Genomic DNA, 22,383 nt, shown 5'->3' with positions numbered 1-22,383 from the left:
TCAGACAGACATTGTGTTTTGATTTTAGAAAGACATTGGGTTTTGGAGTGAGTCTAACATTGTGTTTTGATGTCAATCTGATGTTCTGAAGTCAGTCCAATGTTGTGATTTGACTTCAGTACGACGTTGATAGTTTTTCATTGCACTACAAATCCCATCAAGCACAGCGGATGTGCTGCATGCTAAACATAGAGTGACATCCTTATCTCGCATGAGAGCTGTGGCCCAGCTCACTGTCAGTACGGTTTTGCAGCATCATTAGTACAGTTTCAGCAGCATTACTGATCGTGCTAGCTAGCTTACAAAAATGCCAGAAAATGGCAAAGAGAATTAAAGATTTTAATAAAGCAGGAAATTTATGTCAGGTGCAAGTTTGCATTACTTATTTCTGATTCTAAAAAAACTGAAGATTTAATGTTATGTTCTTTCATTATGGTGTATCTTAAACTTGAAAAATAATGAACTTGTTTTATTGATATTTCGAGAGATATACAAAGGAAGGTTTTTTCTGTGAAGTTGATGACCGATGTTCAGTCATAGCAAAATGGTTCAATATTAATCGTAGTAGTTAAATCAGTGGCGTAGCAAGTGAGCCCCGGGCCCATATGCAAAAAAAATGTACGGGCCCCCTTAAGCCAAAGCCCAACCCCCCAACCAGAGGTGTAAAGTACTTGAGTAATTTTACTTGATTGCTGTACTTAAGTATTATTTTTGGGGATTTTTACTTTACTTGAGTACAATTTAAAATCAGTACTTTTACTTTTACTTAATTACATTTTTTAAGAAAAAAAAGTACTTTTTACTCCTTACAATTTTATTTACAGTCAAAAAGTACTCATTTTTTAAAGATCACTTTGTTTTATTTTCCCTTACTCTTACCAAACCAATTGAATTGTGCTGACGGAGGCATTTTCCCTTGGCGTCCCTTATCCTGAGAGGGCCTTTCCAACGAGCCAACCCTGACGCTTTAACCCTTTCCCCAGCTGAGATACAGCGGTCATTCCCCTGATTTTCCCACGACCGTAGCTTGGATGCCTTTGGGTCGCTTATACCTGAGGGGACTTAAGGTGCCCGAGCTACAGCAGTGGAAAAAATCGGGGAAAGGACCACCGTATCTCGGACGGGGAAAGGGCTAGAGACTCGTGGGTGGCTTGTTGGAAAGGCCCTCTTGGGTAGGATAAGGGACCCGAAGGGCGAACGCCCTGGACTTAAGGTGCCTGAGCTAAGGCCAAGGAAAAATCCGGAAAGGGTTGACCATATCTCAGCCCGAGAAAGGGCTAGAGACTCGCGAGTGGGCTCGTCAGATGAAGATTTTTTCGGTTCTTTGAAACCGACAACACATTAAGCCAGCAAAGAGTTGGATGGATATCTGGCCTGAGTTTCAGACACCAGGAAGTCTCTGCTCACATTCACTGCTATTTGCAGCCTCTCTATCAAGACTAAGACCTTGTTCACGCTGTCCGTCCAAATCTGATCTTGTTGCATGTCTGACTGGACAGACTCACTGTCCACATTGTGTATCACAACAGATCCGATCTGTGCGTCCTGTAGAGTTTTGCAATTTTCTGGATTATCTGCACTGTTTCTATGGCAATGACATCACACTGGCACAACAATCGTGTTTACATTTTACGTGACGCAACAGCATGACGTAACCGAAAAGCTACAAAAATACGATCAGAGCGGTCAGACTTAAAGCAACACTATGTAGTTTTTTTACCTTTAAATAATGTCTCTAAAATTATTTCAGTGATAGAACAACTTTTAACTGGACTAATTGTACTGTTGCTGCAACCTGAGCAGCCTCCTAGCTGCTACAAGCACACTCCGAAAGTGGCGGTGGAGGGTAGGAAACACAGCCCCGCCCCTCCCCCTGCCTGTAGAAGAGTGTCTGATACCAGGCACTGTTGCGCTTTTCAACCACATGGGGGAGCTGTAAGTCATTTTTACATGGGAACTACATAGTGTTGCTTTAAATGTATTTCTGGAAATGTGATTTGAAAAGTATTTCAAACCACCTCTGGATATAGCTTGAAACAGAAAAGAAAAAACAGATTTCATGTGGTTTTTAGCCGTTCACACGTTCTAAATGTGATTGGGTTCCAATCGAATATGCACCAAAATTAGATTTGGAGTGACAGTGTGAACAAGAACTAATACAACTCTTTCTGCACTGGCTGTCTGTGAGATGCTTGATACTCAATTTTGAAAATCAGCTTCTGCTTTAGTTAAATTCGAGGTTTCAAAACTTTGAGTAGCATGTTGCATACTGAAATTATTAGGTCTTTTAATAGTTTGATTATGAAATACAATTAAATACAAACAGTTGTAAAGCAGGATAAAACCCTGTATGTGGTGCATTCACTTCATGTTTTTAGAGATTAAAAGCTTAAACAAGAATCTCTAGTTTAATTTTTTTCTGTTACTTTTACTTTTTTAATACTCAAGTACAATTTTAATGTGGTACTTTTTACTTTTACTCAAGTATGATTCTGGCCAGATACTTTTACTTTTAATTGAGTAAAATTTACACTCAGTACTTGTACTTTCACTTGAGTAACATTTTTGAGTACTTTTTACACCTCTGCCCCCAACATTGCCCGTTGGCACTGTTAACTATTAACTGTGGCGCACAGGTCTGTTAACAACATATATTTTTAATAACGTAGTCAAATATATTTACTTTACTTTTTACTTTAAAGGGTAGGTTTATATAAAGAAAAACAAAATGTTTTGGGTAGTTTTTGACTCGTGACTAACTTCTCTGCCTTCTCTTTTCTCTTTGAGGCCACACTTTTATGTTTATATTTGTGCATCCTTAATGTTCATGTAGATAGCCCCTATAGTAACCTCTCACACTGTGTTTTCTTTTTTTTTGGCCCGGCGATGCGTCATGTAAAAAAATGATGGCGTAGTAGTCTACGGCAGCCGCGGAGTGCAAAAAAAAATAAACGCAAACAAGAAATGACAGAGAAATTAGACATTACGGAGAAATAAGAAATCACTACACATGATATGCATACAAAAATATATTTATTGCTGCCACAAATAAAATTAAATTGAAAAAAAAAATTAATTAAAAGCTGGGGGGGCCCAAGGCCGGGCCCCCTATTGGCCCGGGCCCATTTGCACGTGCATACCCTGCATGTCCAGATGCTACGCCACTGAGTTAAATGTAGTTCTTTACTTATAAGTGGTTTGTGGTATGGTTACTATATGCATGATAAACCTTGGCTCTCATAAAGAACATTTTCTGATCCGACCCTCAGCCTGGTTTTGACACCCCTGCTCTAGTGGTCAGCCTTAGTGTGGAGCTCATGTTTAGTGGAGCTCATGAACACCATTGTCCATCAGTGTTATATGTTTTCCAAAGTGACTTCCAAAAATAAAGGAAACAAGATCCAAAATTCAATAATTGGAAGTTCTGTACATTAAGAAGGGAAGTACATGCTTAGAGAAAGCAAGAAAATGAAGCACATTATGGGAAGCATTAGAATTTTTTTTAATTTAAAATATAAAATAATTTTTATAAATCCAACTAGATGTTTTCTGTATGCCACAGAGATATTACTATATAATACCATAATTTATTTCAGTAAGTATTGGTGACACTGTAATAGTAACTTGCTGTTTCTCAGAGACAGTCACAAATGAAGGCTTTGGTTTAGTACATGCAAACATTGGTTAACGTGTTGTGTGATGAGCTGCCAGTGCATCATAAAGTTTTTGTTTATGTAAATTATTTTGTAGGTATAAAATTTTGCTTCCATGCATGCTCTTTTAACGTTGTGACGTCTTAGGGTTTTTGCATTTCTGACAAAACATTTGTGATTTAGGCTCCACCTTCATGAGTGCATCTTAATTTCAAACTCTCTATCTCTTACTGTTCTTTTACTGTGTGCTTTTGGTATGTGTGCTTGCCTAAGTTTGTTCTTAGGATTTAGAGAAGAAAGTCAACACAGACTACTACAAGAGGATCAGGCAATTCATCTTTTAATGGAAAGTCCATAGTTCCAACCTTTAAACACGATTATGAGAACAGAAAAAGAAGTTATGAGATCTAAAGTAAATTTAGTAGTCATAGAGTTTACATGCAGGTGTGTGTGTTTGTGTGTTTTAGATAAGCAGTGCACTGGCATGTGTGAGTGAAGGTGTTGGTCTCTATATGCATGGGCTTGTATCTGTGCAAGTATGCATCTGTGTTTGTGATTCTTCATCGGTGTGTACAAAGTTGGTTTGTATTGTGCATCTGTGACACGTGTTGTTGTTAGCGGTTTCTTTGTACCGCAGTTTTCCTTTATCATAGTGCTCTTTTACCCCCAGCTCGCTTAAAATACTCATGACCAGTCATCTCTGCAGACCCCCTAAACCGTCCTCAGTGGGCTTCTCAGTAAACAACTTACCGCAACTCGTTTTAAAATTTCCACAGGATGTATAGCAGTATGTACTAAGCTGAGCAAGTCTTTCACATAGTAAATGCATTCTGTTATTTCAGGTAAAGTTGCCATAAAGTCATACTATATTTAAAAAAGGGCTGTCAAAAGATTAATTGCAATTAATCGCATACAAAATAAAAGTTTGTTTTTGCATAATATATGTGTGTGCACTCTGTCTAATTATTTTGTATATATAAATATACACACGTGCATGTATGTATTTACGAATATTTATTTATTTATTTAGATTTTGATATGTTTTTATATTATATATAGATTAAACAAATTTATACATATATAACATTTTCTTAAATGTATACATGTATGTGTGTATTTATATATACAAAATAATTACGCACAATGCACACACATATATTATGCAAAAACTTTTATTTTGTATACGATTTATCGCGATTAATCTTTTGATAGCCCTAATTTAAAATGTTTATATAAGACAAAATAAAGGTATGATATTTGTGCATGAGTAATATACTGTATGCATATATTTTCTTTCTTTCATTTGTTCCGTGTATTGTATGCATATTGCGTGTTTCGTGCTTTTGTGTGTGTGTGTGTGTGTGTGTGTGTGTGTGTGTGTGTGTGTGTGTGTGTGTGTGTGTGTGTGTGTGTGTGTGTGTGTGTGTGTGTGTGTGTGTGTGTGTGTGTGTGTGTGTGTGTGTGTGTGTGTGTGTGTGTGTGTGTGTGTGTGTGTACCTGGTAATTATCACGTTGTGGGGACCAATTGTCCCCACAAAGATAGGAATACCAGTGTTTTTGTGACCTTGTGGGGACATTTTGATGTCCCCATGAGGAAACAAGCTTATAAATCAAACAGAATGATGTTTATTGAAAATGTGAAGTAGCAGAATGGTTTCTGTGATGGTTGGGGTTAGGGAATGGGGTAGGTAAGGGGAATAGAATATACAGTTTGTATGGTATAAAATGCATTACGTCTATGGAATGTCCCCACAAAACATGGAAACCAGAGTGTGTGTGTGTGTGTGTGTGTGTGTGTGTGTGTGTGTGTGTGTGTGTGTGTGTGTGTGTGTGTGTGTGTGTGTGTGTGTGTGTGTGTGTGTGTGTGTGTGTGTGTGTGTGTGTGTGTGTGTGTGTGTGTGTGTGTGTGTGTGTGTGTGTGTGTGTGTGTGTGTGTGCGTGTGTGTGTGTGTGTGTGTGTGTGTGTCAGTGATGTATTTTTTTTTTTTTTAAATGCTAATACAATAGCATTTTAAAGACAATGAGAAAGCCAAGCAGCCAAAGATGTTGGTTTTATTTGTTTCCAAGTATTCAAAGGTGTGTCTCCTTAGTACACAGGAAGGCAACATATGAGACCTTACACCTCTCAGAGCAAAAACCACACTGATGTTTAAGTTTCCAAACCATGGTCACTGTGTGTCAGACAAAAACAACTTAAAAAAAAGGTTCTTTGTGGTAAAAAAAAATGGTTCCTCGGGTTATAAATACCTTAAAAGAATAAAAATAATATCTTTAACTCATTTCAGATTATTTCTTTTTTTGCTCTCTAAAAAGAATATCTTTAACATAAAATGGCACTTCTATGGTATTGCTGTTTTTAAGCATGCTTATTTTTTTTCTCATTGCAAATTTAAAGGTGCAGTGTGTACCTTTAAGACAGAAATGCAATATACTATACATAACTATAATATCAGTGGTGTATAAAGACCTTTCACAATGAACCGTTATGTTTTTATTACCTTAGAATGAGACGTTTTATCCACATACACCGAGGGTCCCCTTACATGGAAGTCACCATTTTGTGCCGCCATGTTTCTACAAATGCCCTTACCAGACAAACCCAGACAAACTTTTTTACAAAAAAAACTGGTGGCTACTGTAGCTTCTCTGTGTATTTCAAAAGTGAGGAGTGAGCCATGGACTGAGAAGTTGGTTGCAATTCGCAAACTCACCACTAGAATTTACACACTGCACCTTTAATAAAAACCTAATTAAATCTGATTTAAATCTAGGATGTGATTTCACAATAAAACTTTAAGAATTAAAAGCAGGAAACGACATTACATAGATTATGGGGTCATCATTGTATTTTTCAGTCTTTCCAGAGAAAAATAAATATTGCATCCTTTTGTAGTTAAACTCACAGCCATTATTACAGGTACTTGGATAACCTCTACTGTTGTAAAGATTTATTTTGTCTCTTTAGTGTATTTCTCTAGGTGGCCTTAAATAACTTCTAAGAAGGTCTCAAAACAACTTACATTTTTTTTTAATAAGGCCAAACAAGCATTAAAATGGGCTAAAACCACTAAAATCAAGATGTGTCACATTTTTGAAAATTAGTTGAAATTATTGCAATAAAGCATTGAAAGCATTGTTGTGGACAGTGGGCGACTCTGAAGTAAATAAAAGCTGAGATACACTGCATACACACATTCCACCTACCCGTGTCAAAAATGATGACAATAATATTCACTGCATAAATCTCTGGCGCCATCTAGTGCTGCACTGTTTAATTGCGCTATTCTGACCACACACACTATGACACTTTTTATAAGTGGACAAAACAGATTTTTTGCATTACAACAAACAGCCAAACAATGTAGTTTAGCTTGGAGGTATATGACTTAAATAAAAGCATATTTATTTGAATGGCTGTGACTGCACAGAGCACAAAATAATTAACTCCATCTACAGCAGAAGTTTATCTCGCATATACAAATTCGCCTCACTATTGATACGCGGGTTCATATCTTGAACGTGACTAAACTTGCCAGGGAGTGTTTGCGAATGAAAGGGCATGCGCGGGTTTCAAGTAAAGGTAAACATTAACTATCTTTATTGTACAGTTATTCTTTATCCCACCCTCCGGCGAGACATCCGCTACGGGTTATATAACCATAATGTCACTTGGTCTTAACTTCAAACGGTAGTCTTTCTTCTGGGACCATCATGTACTCAAGGCTCTGGGGTCCGATGGTGACCGCGTGGATGCTCACCATCGCTCAGCTGCCGCATGTTTTTGCTTTTAACTTGGACACGCAGAGCCCCATGAGGAAAAACGGGGAGGCGAACAGTTATTTTGGATTTTCCATGGCCATGCACCACCAGCTCGATCCCTCTGACGAGCGCTTGTGAGAGATTACAACACTTTAATCCTATTTACATATGCAAATTGCTGCCTTTATTTTAATGTAATCAATGTTTTTATGGAGTGTGTTATAGAACACAATAGATCCTTAAGGTACAGTAATATACCCAAAAAGGTACAAGATTATATTATGTTTATTATACAGGTACAAAATGGAACCTTAGGCTACCACCCCAGTGACAGAAAATGTGTCGTTTTAAACCTTTGTTTCTTATAGTATAATGTATGAGACCAGATTTATTTGAAAACATCATTTATATTGTTTTATTCACAATGGCTAATATAATATTAAATAAAATATTTGTTTAGACTCTGTTCTTAAACTGTTGATGCTATGCACTTGACCTAAATTCATCATGTGCATCCCCAGTCTGCTTATCGGAGCCCCTCGTGCAAAAGCATTTCCTATTCAAAATGCCAATATATCTGGAGGTCTGTACCGATGTAAATTTACCACAAAACCTGATGATTGTGAACGCATCCCTCTTGACCTTGAAGGTTAGTAGTGGTTGTGCATTGTGCAGGCCTTTTGCTTTAGTAAATATTCTTTTTAATAATTAGTAGTAGGGGAGAGTGGGGTAAAGTGAGACATTTTTTACATTTGCTCCCCTCTAAGCGAGCTAAAATGATATATCAGTCAAATTTACACATTTCCCATTAATTCAGGATGTTTCCTAGCTATGGAAATTACCAGAATGTATTCAGGACGAAGAGCAGTGAAAATATGATTGTTTTAAAAAAAGTGGTCTTGTGTCTCACTTTACCCCAGCTTAGGGGTAAACTGAGACAGACCAGAAAAATCAAGGGGGTAAAGTGAACCAGCTCGGAGTAAACTGATCCACTTACTTTTTACACTCTGAAACTACCATAACAGCACATATTGTAACAGATAAAATCCTGACGGCTAGCTTGACAACCACACATTCCAGAACTTATGTTGGACTAGTAACAGAATCAAGGGGATTGGTCAATTAAGAACATTATTTTTCTAAACACTTGAAAGTACAGTAACTCTGAACCAAAATCAAATACAACATAACATAATTCAAAAGTTATATTTTTTGGCCAGTTTTTGCCGTTATTTAACAGTGAGTTTTGGAGAGGACAGGAAAGTACAGGGAGGAGAGAAGGGTATTGGATCGGCAAATGACCACGAGCCGGGAATCGAACTCCCAGAAAGTGTGAAAGCACCACATGTAGGAGCGCTGCCCACTGTAGACCATTGGCTCCGACAATTCAATTTTTTTTAATTAACATTCAAATGACATATAGAACCAGTTAGATTAAAACGCAGTCTGGGGGTCAGAACAAAGGACCATTAGAGCCAGCTAGTGTCTGCGGGTCAGCGCAAAAGACAATCAGAACCATCTATCAATATTTCTATCCCTTGCAGCTGCTCTTACTGTGGGTTCACACCAGACGTGAGTTCAACGATTTGTGCAAGTAGATTACATTCAAAGTTAATGCAAAGACACGATCAGACGCATCCTCGCCTGGGGCGATGCGAATGACGCCATATGAGCGGAGCATTTGCCGCGAAAACACGCACTATTCACCTCAAACATGTCTTCGCCCAAGTTGAAAATATTTATCTCGAACGAAAAATTTGCATGACACAATGTTAAATCCCGTGAGTAATCTAGAGTGAATAATGCTACGTACACACCAAATGCGGGGCAGTGCAAATATCTAGACAGTTGAATATTTTCAAATTGGGCGAAGACATGTTTGCGGCGAATAGCGCGTGTTTTCGTGGAAAACGCGCCACCCATATCACGTCATTCGCATCGCCACATGCGAGGACGTGTCTGATTGCGTCTTTGCATTGACTTTGTATGTAATCTACTTGCGCAAATTGTTGAACTTGTGTCTGGTGTGAACCCACAGTACCATGATGCCTCGCGTTTGGTGTGTACATAGCATTAGAGAATTCTTTCCTTCCTTGACCTAAGCAGCTGCACTCTCCATCTCCTCAAGGGGTGTTTTTCCCCAGGCTGTCTTCCTGGTGTATTGACTAGGCATAATGATTTTTCTGCAATGTTTATAACATTAAAAATAAAACATATGTAATGTAATATTACATTAAAATATGTTTTAGACTAAACTGAACTTGTGCCTCATGTCTCACTTTACCCCACATCATTTGTCTCACTTTACCCCACCACCACATTTTGGAAAAAAACTCTCTCTCTTGGAAATTCAGGCTAATCTTCAGCTAGCATCAACACAAGGTTTTATATGTTGGTAGTTCATAAACATGTGTGATATAAGTTTTTCTACCTGAATCAATTTGCTTTGGCACAACAGTTGATTAAGTTGACAGCAAGAAAATTTACTTTTACAAGCAAAAAATATATTTTTGTGAAAAAAACATGTCAACCACAGCAGCATGAGGTCCTGTCCTTCATGGCCAAGGGGAAATTTGAGGGGCTTAAAAACTTAATGGTCATAGGACCACAAATGTGTTCAGTTGCCTAGATACAGGGGGTGTCTCACTTTACCCGATGTCTCACTTTACCCCACTCTCCCCTATCTAAAATGTGTTATTAATTTTGGTAAATAAGCACAGCGCTTTGTGTTTGATAACTATTATTATACATTATCTCCTATAAACTGAAAGTTCGTTCAAAGGAGAGGGCAGGAAAAGACCACAGAGAGAAACAGTGGTTGGGGGTTCGTGTGCGAAGTCAGGGACCTGGCGGAAAAGTAGTGGTAAGTAAAAAATGATGCTTAAAGCTACATTTATACTTCGTGATATATACCCTATGTTTAATGTATGTATGGTGTTTTATTTAGACTTGTGCGCACAGGTTTCAAGACTGGAGTCTTACTAATCAGGTGGTTTTGGGTAGATGTTTTGTCATGGAACAAGATCTTAAGTTGGATCCGGATGGTGAGGACTCAAGGACATTTTGTAGGATTCGTTCAGCAGAGAAACACATGTTTGGGTATTGTCAACAGGGCCTTTCAGTAGCATTTACCAAAGACAGCAAATATGTTGTTTACGGAGCTCCAGGAGCCTACGAATGGAAAGGTATGACATGGCTTTATAGACAGAGTTCAGTTTGTTAATGTGCATGATTTTTGAAAAACACTGGAAAAGGGAGTCGGGCCGAGTACCAAAACACACTTGTAGCCAATCAGCAGTAAGTGGCGTGTATACTAATGGACATTGTTGCATGGGTTGCATATGTGTGGAGCGGGTCTATCAAAAGAAGGTCTAGATTCTATTGCGGTAGGGTCATGTTTGTTTAGATAATTTCAAATGTCAACACTGGCTTTCAGAGATCATGCACCCCACCTTTAAAGTAAAACTATTCAATTAAAGTGTCAGTACAGTAAATTTAAAAGAATTAGATAACAAAATAGACTAATAATGCAGAGAATTACAATGTATAATGTTTTTCTTTCATTCTAAAGGCACTGTGCACATGGAGCCTGTTGATGATTTCTCTTTAGAGACCTTCGAAACAGGAGATCAGTTTCGGTTTAAAGAAGATCTTATTCCTGTCGGCATCAGCAGCCTTTTAGGTGAGCATGCACAAAACCTCCTGAGTTTGTATTTTGCATTCCATCACATGCAATAACATCAACTGGTAACTTAGCTAAGATATTCAAAACAAAGAGCTGAAAATGGTATATGTTGTAGTGGGCTTCAATGCCTTGTTGCACTTAAATTTTTAAGTTAAATCAATTTGAAATTTCAATTAATTTTAACTTTCTTGACTACACTGTTAAAAGTTAAAGTTGGATCCACTTTAAAATTCCTTCAATTTGTAACACCTAAAAAGTAAAAAAAAATGCTCAACTTAAATTTTCTCACTTTTTAATTTTTTAAGTGATACCAAAGTAATTTTTTAAGTAGATCCAACTTTTACTTTTTACTGTGTAGTGAGAAGGTGCTATAAATTATAAAATAAAGTTGAAATAATGTAATTCAACTTTATTTTATGATTTATAGCAACTCCAGAAATTTGAAATTAATTGTAAATTCAAGTTGATCAAACTTAAAAATGTAAGTGCAACAAGGACTTAGTACATTATATACACTGAAAAAAATTATGCATTCAATTTACTCAATTTTTTTAAGGTAAGCGGTTGCAATCAATTTATTTAAGCTTAAGTTTTTTATTTTACTGTACTTTTGTAATCTTTTTTGTTTAAATGTAGCTTAAATAAATTGATTTCAACCACTTACCTTGAGTAAATTGAATGAATAATTTTTTTCAGTGTAGGAAGGAAGTAGTTCCACACCAAAAAAAGGCTTTTATTGTACTATTGTACAAATCGCTCTCGTAGTCGTGCGATATGGCTGTATTGCCTCTGGATATAGAGCAATATCACACTCCGGCTCGTGCGATATTACATGAGTATGCATCAGCAGCAGTAAAATGTAGTATTAGGGGTCATATTGTGAGAAATTAAGTTGTCTTAGTTGTGTTGAGTTTAAAAAGTTTAAAGGACCTCGAAATATACAAAACTCTAAACTATGATAAAAGCAGGATAGATGCTGTTATATCTAATTACCTGATCCCACGTTTAAAACTATGACGGATAACTAGTGTAGGCGGTGTAGCACACAATGGGCTGTTTAATTAAAGAGAATGTATAAAATGGTCATGAACAATTAAGATAATATATACTTTTGTTTTTCGTTTAGAAAAGCAACTTACATTGCACATGTACAAAAATAATTCAACAAATATGATATGACCTCTTTAAATCTGATATCATGTATTTATCATCTGCTTTCCCTCTGTCGTCTCTCAGGCTTTTCTTTAGACAGCGGGATGAACATTATGAGGAAAGGAGAGCTGAATATAGTGGCAGGTGCTCCACGCTCAAATCTCAGTGGCGAGGTTGTGCTGCTTAGACCAGATGAAAAATCATCATCAAAAAGCTTAACAGTAGAATATATTCTTCAGGGTCCAGGTTTGGCCTCTTCTTTTGGCTATGACCTCACTGTGCTTGATCTAAATGCTGATGGGTGAGTTCTCACTTATGACTCAACAGGATGCTATTGTACAATTTCAGTAATCAGGGCATTTTGGACTTGACTGTTTGAGTAAACCTCCTTATTGCTTCAGGTGGGATGACCTTGTTGTGGGGGCACCCCAGTTCTCCGAAAAAGACATGGACAAAGATGTGGGAGGGGCCGTGTATGTTTACATCAACCAGGGTGGTGCACGACAGTGGAACCAAATTAATCCTGTGCGTCTTACTGGTAAAAGAGACTCCATGTTTGGAATAGCAGTGGAAAATACTGGGGACATCAATCAAGATGGATACCAAGGTTGATAGAAAAGTCTTATGTTGGGCTTTAAGTTTCCTTGCAACTGTATGATAACTGATCTCTTCCAATGAACAGATTTTGCAGTGGGCTCCCCCTATGAAGATTCTGGAAATGGTCGAGCATATGTATATCATGGTTCACCTACAGGCTTCCACCAAAAACCACAGCAGGTGTGCGAGAATTGTCACAGGGGCGACTTTATCCTTTATGATGATGTTAAGCACTTAAAAATGCATGCATGTACTATAAGAAGACAGACTCATACCACAGTTTTTTATTTTGTGTAAGGTTGCATTGTTTCAAAACAATTCTGTTTTTAGGTTTTGCATGCTGGGAACCATGGTATCAAATTGTTTGGCTATTCTTTGGCTGGAAATATGGATGTGGACAGCAATGGCTATCCAGACCTTGCTGTAGGTTCACTTTCAGATTCTTTACTTATTTACAGGTGAGTAGTTATTTAAGTTTCTTAAAGGGTTAGTACATCCAAAAATGAACTTTTTACAATTACCCATTCCTGTTTCTTTCTCTTTTTTAACACAAAATGAGACATATATGTGTTTAATTTTATAAAATTTTATACAATAAGTGGTGGCTCAGGATATATACATTCACTATGGCATTCACCAAATTTTACAAACACTTTCATAAATGTTTTATTTTCAATTTTGAGATTCTGTAAACTTTTGAATACTAAGCTCACATTTTTTATTTAAAGGGCTAAACCCGTGGTAAATGTTGAAAAGAGCTTGACATTAACACCTAAAAGTATTGACTTCAAAGCACAGGACTGCAAGACAAACCCATGGTGAGGCAACAGCAAAATGTGATGCACCAACATATTCCCGCCTTTGCATTTACTGTACTTTTTGGCATTTTAATACTTCTTTTAATAAAAATCTAACAGCATCATTACAGCACAGTCCTGCTTTTCCTACACTGCACAGCCAGCGACATACAATCCCAGAATGAGTGAGTCCATTCCCTGTTTTCCAAACAGCTTTCTTCAATATCAAACAATCATGAATGCAGCCGTATCTCATAGTTAAATGTGAGTCATGCAGGCTGGGTGTGGTTGGCAAACATTGGTGGTTGACAAAAAGCAAACTGTTTTAACTTTAACCCATGCGTTCCATGTTTTATGCGTAATGAATTAACAATAAACAGCAATAAATAATCAGATTTTAAATCAGTTTATAAATGAAGAGTTTGGTTCTAAAACACAATAAATCCATTTTGACTTATTTTGGTAAAAATGTGTTTTCTATACCAATGAAAACCACTATTTTCTGTTACAAACTTTTACATAGCATCATTAGGTTATAAAACATAAAAAATTCAAATCCATAATTTTTAAAGATTTATTATAAAAACTAATAATTTTTTCTGCAAAATGAAAAAAAAATCTAAAATGATATCCATTTCTTTTTCAAAATGCTATAAATCTATTGAATCAATATATAAATGTGCATTTATCTTTGCCATGTTATATTTATTTAGTTGACTAGGTGTGTACACTGACTAAAAAAACATTAATGGCATTAATCGAAACACTTAGTTTGTTATATTCAGAACACTGTCATTGCTTCTGTCATCATTGGGACGTTGTCGCTGAACTTTTTTGACAGCGATCAGCTGTAAAATGTTTTGGTCCTGCTTGATTTTCGTTGACTTTGAGTGAAATAATGGAAAGTTTTTCATAAGATCTGCTGTGGTCAATGTGTTAGCATGACAGAAGCTTGATGCTGTTGTATGAGAACAAGCAACAGCCAACATTTTTCCTTCATCGGAGTGCCTCTCGCGTAAATTTTTCGATTTTGATGGCTTACGTTTCTTCCCCGTCACAGAAAACCACCACAGGTTTATCAATGCAGTTAAAAGTATTATTTTGTTTTTGTTTGTTTGTTTTTAAAGGCGCAAAAGAGGATGTTTTTCGCCGACTGAGAATCCAAAAACGGTTACTGAGTTTTTTAAATGAGCGCATGAGAACAGCATCCCTCCTTCACAGCTCATTTCTAGGGAACGCCTTCCAAAACTCGTGCACGAATATTTGAACACGAGTGTTTGTTTAACACCGGCATATGCTGTGTCGCGTGACTCGCGTCAGTAGATTCATTATGTGAAATGATGATAATAAACAAATAAGACGTTAAAACGTTAGATCAGTCTACGCTACTCCCATTTCAACTAGCATGTAGCAGACTGGTCACTGCCTTACAACTACAGTACAAGAACAACGTCAAAATACTTGAATAACAGTACAACAATAATTATTCCCCAAAGAAAGAATAATCACTGTTACCTGTCGGGAAGAATTTTGCGAACTGCGCGTCTGTCTTGACACCTCTCTGTTCCTTCATTGCTCTCCATCGTTGAAATGTTTCTCCAATAACGACTCTGTTTACATTACGTTCTTCTGACAATTTTCTCCTATTCCCAGCAGCTTAAAAAAGTCTTTCTTTTGTGTCCTCCTTCGAGTTTCTTCTCTACCGTGGTGCAAATTCGAGGAGGAAAGCAGGATCGACAATGAAAACAAAACGAAACTTAAGACGGAGTTTCATGCGCTATGCGCATGCGTCGCATGTGTTTAGTTACTGAAGCGCGCACGTCTCTCACAAGGATCGTAATGGCAGTGATTGAAAAGCCAGAGGGCCAATCACTTATGCGATGACCGCATGAGCAATTGGGTGATGTTTTTAAGGCCCTATCTTGTGCACAGATGACGTATATTAATAATATTACTTTCAGTGCAGCTAATAAATAGTCTTTTATAATTTAGTAAAGACAGTTTCAAGTAATATTGCAAAAATGTAAAAAACAAACATCCTCTTTTGCACCTTTAACGGAGTACAAAGTAGATAAGGAAAACTAGGATTCCTTGTGTATTCAACATGCCGCCATTGTTGTTTACAGTGTGTGGAATGGTGCGCTGTGATTGGTTAAGTGGATTTATTGCATTCTGCAGAGAAGGAGGAGTGGCGTTAATCGCGTTTTGGGAAAAAAGGGAGAAAAGTTGACAGAATAACACTGCTGATATTGGATTTTGCGTAAAATGAAGGATTTACTTTTAAATACTCACCTGATACAATACTGATTTTGTCGGTAACTCATTTTTTTTTATGGCGTTTTTCGCGTTTTGGAGCCAAACTCTTTAAATATACTATGATTTATTGTTTGTTAACTAGAAATGCACATAGAATTAAAGTTAAATGAAACAGTTTTAATTTAAAATTTTTATTAATCCAAGTAGAATCTAACATTAATAAATAGTTGTTCATTCTTAGCTTTTTGCAATAACTTCTTCTGCATATGAATAAAATTATTAACTTATTGTAAAGTGGCAGAATCATATTTGATAAATAACCTTCCTACAGGGATCAAGTACAACCTAATGGCCGATACAGCGCACATAGCATGGGGTCTTGCTTCACGAGTGGTCTTTATAGATCCTGAACAGGGTTTCCATGAACTGCCCAGACAGGGAAAAAAGCAGTGTATCCAGACCAGGCTCAGACTGCTGGTACTTTTAAAATAAGCTGTAAAAATTTAATATCATGCTTTCTGATTTACTACTGTTATAAAATCACAATTTAAAACGTAGGATGAAAACACTGTTTCAGGGAGAAATCCAGGACAAGCTGACAAGCATTTCCATTGGACTATCAGTTTCTTTGCCACCCGACAGCCCTAAACAGACTTTCAAAAACTTCCCTGATCTACAGCCTGTACTCAACTCTCTGCAAGAAAACACAACTAAAGCAGAGGTAAATACATTTTTCAATATGCTTCAACATGTTCAGCAGGGTCAGATAATACAGTAAACTATATTCTACCACTCTACTACCACTACTTGCAGGGCAAGTTTATTTGTATAGCACATTTCATACACAGAGGTATGCTTTATATAGAAATAAAAAACTAAGATGAGAATGAGAATTTAAAATAACAATTAAATGAAAATAAATGTGAATATTTGTTAAAAAGATTAAAACACTATAATAGTGACTGGAGTTGGATTTTCCATTAACTGGTTTAATATTGCTCAAAATACAGTATGACTCTTGTTAAAGCCAAATAAATTCAAAATGCGAAACTATACAGTAGTTGACATGTAATCTGCTTGTGTGGGGTCTTTTTCTAACGTCAACTACACTCAATGAGCAAATACTCTTGCAGAGCTCAGATGAAAAACCATTTAAGTGGTCTGACATGTAAATTATTGTTTATTTTTATTAGACTCTTGATGGATTCTGTCAACAAACCTTATTTTTCTGAATAGCCTGAGGCAGGGATTAAGTGTATGTGATTTAGTTAATATAATTATCTCTTTTTTGACAGAGGTGGCTTTAAGCGTTTTTTGCATCGGAGCTCCATATATCTTTCTGTATCACATACTGTAATACACTTTTGTTTCTCAGTTTATCTTTATGAATGCTGGCTGTGGAAGTGACAACATCTGCAAGAGTAACCTGCAGCTCCAATACAGCTTCTGCAACAAAGAGCAAGAGCAGGAAAAGTGCAACCCTCTAACCATGTAATAACATTATTTATTTGCCCTGTGCATTTGAACTCTTATATCTACATTTATGCATTTAAAAGACAGATCATGAGAGATGATTCAAATAAATATGATTTAAGAGGTGGAATGGAGAGTAAAACATTCTCACATAAAAAAACTATAGTAGATAGATATCATTTAGTAAACTGTAGTAATATTTCGCAACAATCATTACACATCATTGAAACAGAATGCACTGCGCCAAACATAATTAAGTATTACATAATGTTTTTTTTTTTTTTTTTTTTAAGTACAATAGATTATTGTAGTGCATTGTTGGAAAAATTGTCAAAATATGTACCCCAGCTGTCATTGGGGCAGAACCCTCTGAAAAGGTCCTAATATGTACCATTAGGTAAAAAAAAATGTATACATGTACCTTTGAGATACTAATATGTATATTTGAGTCACTTATATACTAATAAAAAATTATGAGGTTCTAATATGCAAACTTTAGGTAAAAAGATGTAGTTTTTGAAAGGGTACAGCCCCAGTGACAGCAGGGGTATATTTTGACATTTTTTTGGGGAGTGAATGCAAATTTAAAGTACTTAAGCATACACAGTGTTCATAGTCTAGGTACTCTTTAAGGGAAAAGAGTGCGTTATTGATATTTGGCTAAAGTTATACTGAAGCTCCTAAACTTGCATGTAGTAACACATCTAACACTTGATTTGATTTGAATATACCTAAATACAAATTTGGCAACCCTTCTGCTACTTTGTTATATTTGGCACATCCTGACCATCTTGTTGAATGGGGTACAAAAGAATTAAGCTATTCTTGTGGGCGTGTCTTTTTGTGTTGAAGGGAAAATCATATTCCTGTCATCTCACCCGGTGATGAAAATGTTGCCCTGGAGGTTACTGTAACCAACAAAGGTGGAGATGATGCACATCAGAGTCAACTATCTGTAAACTTTCCAGAGTTTCTGCCCTTATCATCAATTGTACTGAAGAAAAACAGTGTACGTTTCCTAATTAAGGGCATTTGAAAACCAATATGATTGTGTGACTACACATTTCACAAATATTTAATATTATTTATTATCACCGTGCAGCAAACACAGGTGCAGTGTAAAGCCAATGAAAAAAGGACACAGGCAGATTGCCAACTTGGAAATCCTTTTAAAAGAGACTCGGAGGTAAGTGGAAATCTAGTTTTAGTTTATTAAGTGCAAGAGTCAGTGACAGTCTACTAATCCAGGTTCTCTTAAACAACTTTAGGTTTCATTCTTTCTGATACTAAATACGGACAGACTTTCTTTGAGAATAACAGGGGCTAATGTTACTATGTCACTCAAAACGTAAGACAATTCTTGCCTTTCTGTTTCTCAAATACATATCCTTATCAATAGAAGCTTGAAAACATTTGTTTTGTCTGTTTTTGCACTCTTTATCTTTTTTGTTTATTTATTGTATTTGGGCTTTCTTTGTTTTAGAATAAGCGTTCAAAATATTCCACTAGTTGTTGCAGAGGCAAAAATTATCTTTGAAATGCACCTGGAAGTCTTTGGGTAAGTCTTAAAATACAAACATTGAAATGGATTTCACAACACTTGTGATTCAATTTCTGTTTTTAATTGGTTACAGTACTGTTCCACTTGCAAATACATCTTTGATCTGTATTTGTCTTTGTAGTCTTGCCAAACCTTCCCAACTGTTTTTTGGAGGAGAAGTGAGAGATGAGAAAACAATTAAATCAGAAGACGAAATTGGTTCATTGGTTCAATATGAGTTTAGGGTTGGTATTCCATCTCCCACAGCTGGCTTTAAAAGAAAGGGATCTTTAAAATAACAAAAAATACTGATGATCACTCTTAAAGGTCCAGTGGGTATATTTTTAGCGCCATCTATCAATGAGACTGAATTGCAATGGCTCAGGCCGCATCTTACTGTTGTATTCTTACTCGCGGTTTCCAAGGCAACCGAGGTTACGGGGTTCAGGGTGTGCGCATGCGTTGTGAGAATGTGTGGCATATGAAGTAAAGAGTTTATCGTTCTGAGCTCCGGTGTGGAATTGAACTTCTTTCTGAATAACTAAAAACTTCAACATAACACTTACCACTCCCTTTCGAAATATATAGTGAAGCTATAGTAGCCGCCAAGGGACAAACAGTGATTCCTCTAAAAATGCTCTAAAAGTTATACACAATGCACCTTTAAGCCGTTGCAATAGCAAGATAACAAATAATTGATTATAATAATTCATGGTCCATGTTGGTATGTTTATTAGTGTAATTTTATCATATCTAATATAAAATAATCTTGTAAATAACTTGAAAACTACTATGTCTGTAACTATATTTTGTTGAATTTTTATATTTAAAGCTTGAAGCCCTATTGATGTTGCATTTGTGAAATTTCTTTGTGGGTCAGATTGTTAACATTGGGCGGCCCCTGAAGTCATTCACTTCTACTGTGCTGAACATCCAGTGGCCCAAAGAAACCAAAGACGGAAAATGGCTTCTGTACCTTGTGCAGGTCACTGGACGAGAACAAAACATAATTCCCTGCACACCTGCAGAACAGATCAACCCACTAAAAAATAATAAGGTAATCCATGAAGTTGTTGACATTGTTGTTAATAAATCAAATGAGCTACCATTCATTCGACTTTTACTGCTTACCCTATATGATATATGGTTCTTGACTCCTGTCCTGGGGACACTGCACATTTTATATGCCTCCTTTATATAACAGTCATATCTGAGATCAATAAACTAAATTGCACGTCACATCAAAAGACATAAACATGTGTGCCGTAGTTGATATGTACTGATACACACCTTAAGCTCAGTCATCATGTGATTTATAACTTGGCTGTGTCAATTCTTTAGGCATTAAACAGAGAAAGGCGGGAAATTGGCCGCGAATCAGAACAGGAGGCTTTCAGCACCGATAGTGGATTCCTGTCTTTTTTTGGAAACTCCAGAAAGTACAAGACCCTGGTAATTTATGGATTTCTTTAGACAGTAGTTTTCTAAAATTAAAGGAGACATTTCACAAGACTTTTTTATGACTTTAATAAATCTTTGGTGTCCTCAGAGTACATATGTGAAGTTTAAGCTCAAAATATCATATAAATTATTAATATATAACATGGTAAAATTACCACTTTTTAGGTGTGAGTAAAAATGTACAGTTTTGGGTGTGTCCTTTTAAATGCAAATGAGCTGATCTCTGCACTAAATGGAAGTGCCATGGTTGGATAGTGCAGATTAAGGGGCAGTATTATCCCCTTCTGACATCACAAGGGGAGCCAAATTTCAATGACCTATATTTTCACATGCTTGCAGAGAATGGTTTACCAAAACTAAGTTACTGAAGCACTGGGGACCCAATTATAGCCCTTAAACTTGGAAAAAGTCTGATTTTCATGACATGTCCCCTTTCAGACACAATTTTGACCCTGTCTGTGAAAACCCAGCTAAAGTCATTTTTAATAAAAGTCAATATTCTGTGAAAATTTAACCTTGATATCTTTAAGGAGTCAGGCCATGTCAAAGATGGATATTAAAGTGAAATCTATTTTTGATGCTCCTAATCTCATAATTAGATTATGTACTTTAGCCTAGACTTCATAATTAGTATATTTTGTTTTTAAAACTTAAATCAAAGGTTTTTCTAAAGGTAGTTACTGAGTTTTTGTTTTATTCGTCTTAATTGCTATCTCAGACGTGTGCTAATGAGTTAAAATGTGTGGAGATAAAGTGCCCCCTTCAGGCAGTGGACAGTACTGCAGTTATTGTTCTTCACTCTCGCTTATGGAACAGCACTTTTCTGCAGGTAATTATTAAAAGATGTAATAGATAATATAAAATAATTAACTTCTGGTTACTGTGAAAAGAAACTTTAAAATGTTTGGCTTTACAGGAGTATAGCTCATTGAACTATTTGGATATTGTACTGGATGCGTCTTTGAGCCTAAATGGTACTACTGAGAATATTGGGATCCGACCATCTAAGACAAAGGTTAAGTTATTCTTTAGATTAGTATTAAAACATATATTGTGCATGACGGCATAGAATAATGTTTATATTTAAAGTAATACTTATATACCCACAGGGTAGAGTCATTATGTGATTTGCAAGAGGAAATTGTGCAATGTAAGCTTTTTAACAAATATTTCTATGAATAATACAGGTGAGGCTAACTGTTTTTCCTGAAAAGAAACCAGCTTTGCTCAGCCGGGTCCCGTGGTGGGTAATTCTACTCAGTGTAGTGACTGCATTGCTGTTAACGGTCTTGCTGGCTTATCTTATATGGAAGGTAATGTGTACATGTGTATATTCATAATATTCATTCCTTACCTAAACAAAATAATATATAACCTATATATACATTTTTAAATACCATGGATAGAAAAACACATTTATCTGAAACAGCATTACTAAGTGAAGAAAAGATTTAGAAATGCATTTTGTTATGTTGCTGCCTATATTAGTGATTTGTTAGCACTAATTTGCTTCGTTTTGTGCTCCTCAGTTAAATTGCTTCAAGTGTGAAATGTGTAACGACAAGATGAATAAGCCATCAATGTAGGACAACTAAGGAAGTGACTTAAAAACAGTGCAAGACATTTCGCTGCTTCTTTGGAGGGTTTTGCACAGGTCAAAAATAAATCTTAATTTTTCCTATTTCTTTTTTTAACATATCAAAACTTTTCTACTGTTGTTTGTAAACGAACATGTATACCTAAATTATCTACAAATAAAATCTTAATTTTTTCATAAAACAGTACTAGTCTATCGGATCACTTATTTTTCTACTAGTGGTAATCACATGTGAATTGGCTCATTGAACAATATTTTAAGTGTGTGGTAACATTTCTTGTTAATTCTAGAGTGTATTTGACACAATGAAAGAACACAGTGTGTTCATCAAATCCAACCATGTGTTTCTTTGAATGTAATATTGTTGAAAGGATATGTTTTCCTAAGTGTGATATGAAGGATGTGTGTACTTA

The 22,383-nt window shown here is 36.2% G+C and overlaps 1 protein-coding gene across 1 annotated transcript; it reads left to right on the top strand.

Moving 5' to 3' along the window:
• Positions 1-7,190: 7,190 nt before the first annotated feature.
• On the top strand, positions 7,191-22,222 carry itga6l (integrin, alpha 6, like). The gene is made up of 25 exons (XM_065273393.2): positions 7,191-7,546; positions 7,934-8,061; positions 10,184-10,275; positions 10,360-10,597; positions 10,984-11,094; positions 12,334-12,550; positions 12,651-12,856; positions 12,932-13,026; positions 13,177-13,304; positions 13,575-13,664; positions 13,764-13,828; positions 16,231-16,376; positions 16,477-16,620; positions 17,275-17,390; positions 18,225-18,381; positions 18,475-18,558; positions 18,641-18,720; positions 18,856-18,930; positions 19,055-19,157; positions 19,793-19,969; positions 20,254-20,364; positions 21,092-21,202; positions 21,290-21,388; positions 21,561-21,686; positions 21,903-22,222. Exons 1-25 carry the CDS (start codon positions 7,365-7,367, stop codon positions 21,957-21,959), a joined length of 3,138 nt encoding a protein of 1,045 aa, XP_065129465.1. The 5' UTR covers positions 7,191-7,364; the 3' UTR covers positions 21,960-22,222.
• Positions 22,223-22,383: the final 161 nt, after the last annotated feature.

Source organism: Paramisgurnus dabryanus, chromosome 16 (assembly GCF_030506205.2).
Source record: "Paramisgurnus dabryanus chromosome 16, PD_genome_1.1, whole genome shotgun sequence".
NCBI classification, from domain to species: domain Eukaryota; kingdom Metazoa; phylum Chordata; class Actinopteri; order Cypriniformes; family Cobitidae; genus Paramisgurnus; species Paramisgurnus dabryanus.
This window is presented reverse-complemented; position numbering and strand designations above follow the sequence as displayed.

What these genes read in the sequence shown, in the direction of transcription:
- itga6l (XM_065273393.2), top strand. Translation starts at nt 7,365, where the DNA reads ATGTACTCAAGGCTCTGGGGTCCGATGGTGACCGCGTGGATGCTCACC. An exon ending in GATCCCTCTGACGAGCGCTT is followed by an intron (nt 7,547 to 7,933) that starts GTGAGAGATTAC and finishes GTGCATCCCCAG; the next exon opens with TCTGCTTATCGGAGCCCCTC. An exon ending in AGGAGCCTACGAATGGAAAG is followed by an intron (nt 10,598 to 10,983) that starts GTATGACATGGC and finishes TTCATTCTAAAG; the next exon opens with GCACTGTGCACATGGAGCCT.